The sequence below is a fragment of the Crocodylus siamensis genome, chromosome 6, assembly GCF_052110815.1.
Source record: "Crocodylus siamensis isolate JL-2025a chromosome 6, ASM5211081v1, whole genome shotgun sequence".
Lineage (NCBI taxonomy): Eukaryota > Metazoa > Chordata > Crocodylia > Crocodylidae > Crocodylus > Crocodylus siamensis.
In genome coordinates, this window is record NC_143400.1 from 25868271 (window position 1) to 25872895 (window position 4625).

General features: G+C 46.5%; 1 protein-coding gene across 1 annotated transcript; it reads left to right on the forward strand.

The window, feature by feature from the left end:
* The first annotated feature begins 3208 nt into the window (after positions 1 to 3208).
* LOC149861863 (olfactory receptor 14A16-like) lies at positions 3209 to 4150 on the forward strand. Its single transcript, XM_090053837.1, has one exon. The coding sequence runs from the start codon at positions 3209 to 3211 to the stop codon at positions 4148 to 4150; it is 942 nt and encodes a 313-aa protein (XP_089909963.1).
* Positions 4151 to 4625: the final 475 nt, after the last annotated feature.

Genomic DNA, 4625 nt, shown 5'->3' on the forward strand with positions numbered 1-4625 from the left:
GGTAAGGCATGGGTGCAGCTCCTCCATACACATCTGGGGGTACATGCCCCCCGTGCCCTCCCGGGCTGCATGCCCCACCTCCCCATGCCCACCACATGAGCTGCTCATGGCTCTGTCCCCACCCTGCCCAGGCTGTGCAAGGCTTGACCCTCCCTCATTGCCACTGGGGGTGGGGGGAATGGAAGCCCCAGCAGTGACGGAGAAAGGGAGTGTGGATAGGGCTAAGGCTGGGGCCTCAAACTACATGGCCCCGAAAACCCTCTCCGCTTCCCCCTACCCCCTCTGTTGTACATAACTGGATTGATTATTGGACCCAGCATGGAATACAGCATGGCTTCTATGAGATCAAGAGCTGATGGGGAGCTGGGGAAGGCTTAATGCTCTCCTTGCTCAGATGGGCACTGTATTGAAGATCTGAATGTATGATACAATTAGGAAAACAAAAATGGTCTAAAGTTATGCAAAAACCAACAGCAAATATTTCAAGCTGTGTAAGGTACAAGTTGATGCAAGTGAGCTTGATTAGCTGAGGGATGTCACAGAAGAACTGGTTGATGCTATTTTCCTCTTTTAGGCCAGATTGACCCAGCACAGGGGAAAACTAGGGTGATAAATGAAATATCTGGGGAGTGTTTGGTTCATGAAAAAAAAAAAAATCCCAATTAGGAGATTGAGACAGGTTGATATTTTTAAATTTCTCCCATAATGGGATCATTGTTTCTGGCCATGGGAACATCCATGAGGACAGCAAATTCCAAACACCATAAATCTTCTAGCTGCTGGACTCCAACCAACCCCTGTCCCAAGTGGGAGCCACCAGTACAGTAAGTCAGTATGGAGGCTGAAGGACAGACACATATCAGGCTCTGGCATCTATCAGGTTCAGATCAAGAGAAATCAGGTCAGTGAAAGAGTCTCTGATCCCTTGATGCGCCTTCTGGAGCCTGCCTGGCATGGGCTGTATGTAGCATGTGGCTGCACAAGGATATATGCTTTGTGTAACACCTGTGTGAGGCCAGCCCTGTGTACTAGACTTGGGGTTTGTCTAGATTGGGCCCATTGACCCAAGAACCAAATGAATATGCAGTACTCATCAGGAGTGCACAGTCCTAAAGGAGCATGGTTCATTTCAAACCCTACTGCACAGTAGCAATGAGGTAATGCTCAGGAGCTCACTGCTACTGGCCAATAGCGGCAGTATCACAGCTAAAGCCCGCCAATGCTACGTTGCCAGAGGGATGAACAACATTGCTGTAGCTCATTGCTGCACTGAGTTACCATCTCATATAAACACACCTAGTCTGCTGCAAATCCAATGTGCCACAAATGACATGTGCTCCCAGATGCTGCCGGGCTACGGTGACCGCCCGCAGGTGGTGGTGGTGGCGGCAAATGGGGAGCTCCCCGAGGTAGCCATGGCAGTGTCAGTGGCAGGGGCTGGGGGAGTGGCAAGCGCTGGCGGGCAGTCAGTGACCATCCGCTTCTTTCAGGGAGTGCACATACACCCATATACACCCCCCACGCATCGCCAATGCCACTTGCAATATGGATGCCCAGTGACCTGCTGTGGGCACCATGTGCCGCAAACTTGCCCCTCACATCTTATGCTGTGCATGGTGACAGCTGGGGCAGGGCTGTGTTGCTTGCGGTGTGCAGGGCTACAACTGTACACATGGTCCAAGCACCAGATGTAGCCAGCCCACAAAGAGGTTGTATGCAGTGCCTCCACGAGACCACCCCTGTGGGCTTGACCGGGCAGAAGGGGTCCATCTGTGCTTGACACTGCTGGATTCATGGGAATCTGATGGTGGAAGAAATGAGGGGGAGCTGGGACCTGGGACATATACAGCTCAAGGGAAAGTGGTCTGAGAGACATATTTGTGACACTAGGTTCAGAACCAGGACCTTGCTAATGATTGCTTAGCTAATATTTTTCAATGTGATGCCTTGCAATGGAGCTTGTTTGTCTGAGTTATGGAATATATTCATTATATTTCAATTTTTTTTTTTGCGCCTTACAACCTGACTTTTACTTTCAGGTTATTTTCTCATGCAAAACTACATAGGAACTCACCTAATTGCAAGTTGGTGCCTCCCTGTATGCTAAGGTGCCCAGTCTGGCTAACTGGGGCTACCGAGCCAGATAGAGAAGCTCAGGGCCTTCTCAGAGATCCCATGACTTGTGCTGGGAGGGAGATTAAACTAGAGCAGAGCTCTGCTCTTCTGCTAACATATGTACACCTCAGACTGGTTACAACTGGGCTTTTCCTTCTGAGCTGTGCAGGACTCCAGGGAGCGAGTCCCGTGAGCCTTGGGAAGAAAACAACTGCAAAATTTTCGTATTGCTTCAGTCTTTTTCTACAAGGCAGGGTTGAGGTCAGCTGCACTCTCTGAAACCTGGTTGGATTTACTCCAGTCATTCAGTGACAGAGGGAGCAGAGAAAGACCTCTGGGTTATCTGTGCTTCTGGGGACCTAGACTAGTGTTTGGTGCAGAGGAGATCTGAAAGATCAACTGGAGAAGAGCAAAGGATCTTGGCAGGGGAAGCCTGAATATGACACAAGACACAAGAAACCTTCCACAAAAACAATTTCAGTAAGTTTGCTGTATGAGTAAAGTGTCCTGTCTTTGTAAGATGCAGAGGAGATTTAAGAATATAAAAGGAGGAAAACCTGGCTACAAAAATCATACTGCATTTTATGTATAATAGATTCAAAACTACAAGAGTGAGTGAAGACATTTTCAATATTTTCACTATTAATTCACATAAAATCATACAGTTTATAGGGAGTGGTGGGGAGGGTGGGGTGGGAATGGGACCTGTAAGGCAATAACATTTTATACAGTATCTTTTATTTCACATGTCCTTGACTGCAGCATACATTTTCTAGGTGAGATAGATAAATTATACAATTTCAGATTTAGAGCACATAATAAATAAAATCCAGAGCTGAGGCGGGGCTAACACTTTTTTACTTTTTTAATGGAATATTATAATATTTTATTTTATGTAAGCTCTTGTCAGGGAAAAGTAAGTTAATAAAATCTATTTGTCCATAAGGCAAAAAATGGAATATCCACACACATACCATGACATTTGGAGACATTATTGATGAGAATATCAAAGTCAGTGAGCTTGTTACTCTCCTTCTTACCACTGCCCTTGTTCTCTTATACCCAGGTCTTGCACAGTGCTCTGGGGAGGAAGATGTCCAACTGGACGGCTGTGACCAAATTCCTCCTCCTGGGCTTCTCTGACACTCGGGAGCTGCAGATCTTACATTTTGTCACCTTTCTCGCAGCGTACCTGGCAGCTGTGGTGGGGAACCTTCTTGTTATCACTGTCGTAACTACGGACCACCACCTCCACAGCCCCATGTACTACTTTTTGGCAAATTTGTCCATCCTTGACCTTGGATCCATCTCTGTCATAGTCCCCAAGTCCATGGCCAATTCTCTCTTAAACTGCAGGACAATTTCCTATGCTGGATGTGTGTCCCAGGTCTTTCTCTTCTTGCTCTTTGGTGCGGCCAATTTTTCATTCCTCACCATCATGGCATATGACCGGTTTGTTGGCATCTGCAAGCCACTGCATTATGAGATAATAATGAACAAGAGAGCTTGCGTCCAGATGGCTGCCAGTGCTTGGGCTGCTGGTGCCATTGAGTCTGCACTGCACACTGGGAACACCTTTAGTCTACCCTTCTGCCACTCAAATATCATCAACCAGTTCTTCTGTGAAGTGCCCCAGCTACTCAAGCTCTCCTGCTCTGTCACATACCGCAGAGAGGTTGCAGCTCTTGCCTTCGGTGTGTTTTTAGCTTTTGGCTGTTTTGTTTTCATCGTTGTGTCGTATGTTCAGATCTTCACCGCAGTGTGGAGAATCCCCTCGGAGCAGGACCGGCAGAAAGCCTTCTCCACCTGCATTCCTCACCTGGCTGTGGTCTCCCTGCTTCTTTCAACTGGTGGCATTGCTTACACAAAGCCCATCTCTGACTCCCCGTCCCCTCTGGCTCTCCTGGCAGCTGTTCTGTATTGTGTGGTGCCTCCAATGATGAATCCGGTCATCTACAGCATGAGGAACAAGGAGATCCAAACTGCCCTAAAGAGACTGCTCGAAAGGTTTTGTGAAAAAATATTCCATAAATAATAATTAAGTTATTAAATTATTGTTTTTATGCTAAAGTGTGCCACCTCTTTACAAAAAAATGAAGGTGGTAGATGAATCCTGTAGCTTTGTACGTAGAATGACACTTGGCTTGGGTCATTTTGTCTTATGAGAGTTTCATGTATGAAGTTTACCTTGTGTGCCACCTTTAATTAATCTCATCAATTGCAAGAGGAAGAATGGAAAATTTTCTTTACCAGTTGGTGTAATCAATTATTTGGATATAGGCAAATATCCAGATTCTGTGAAGCTGGGATGAACCGCAGACACTTTAGAGGACAGGCACAGAATTCAGATGGATCCAGACAGACTGGCAAGCTGGGCTAGAAAAAGCAGGATGAAGTCCAAGGAAAGAAACTGAAGTTGTTGCACCTAGGGAAGAATAAATAAAAGCACAAATACAAGCTAGATTAGAAATGGATTAGTGGCAGAACTGTTCAAAAGGATCTTGGGAATC

Excerpts from the sequence above, each read along its gene's own strand:
- LOC149861863 (XM_090053837.1), top strand. The coding sequence starts at position 3,209 with ATGTCCAACTGGACGGCTGTGACCAAATTCCTCCTCCTGGGCTTCTCT.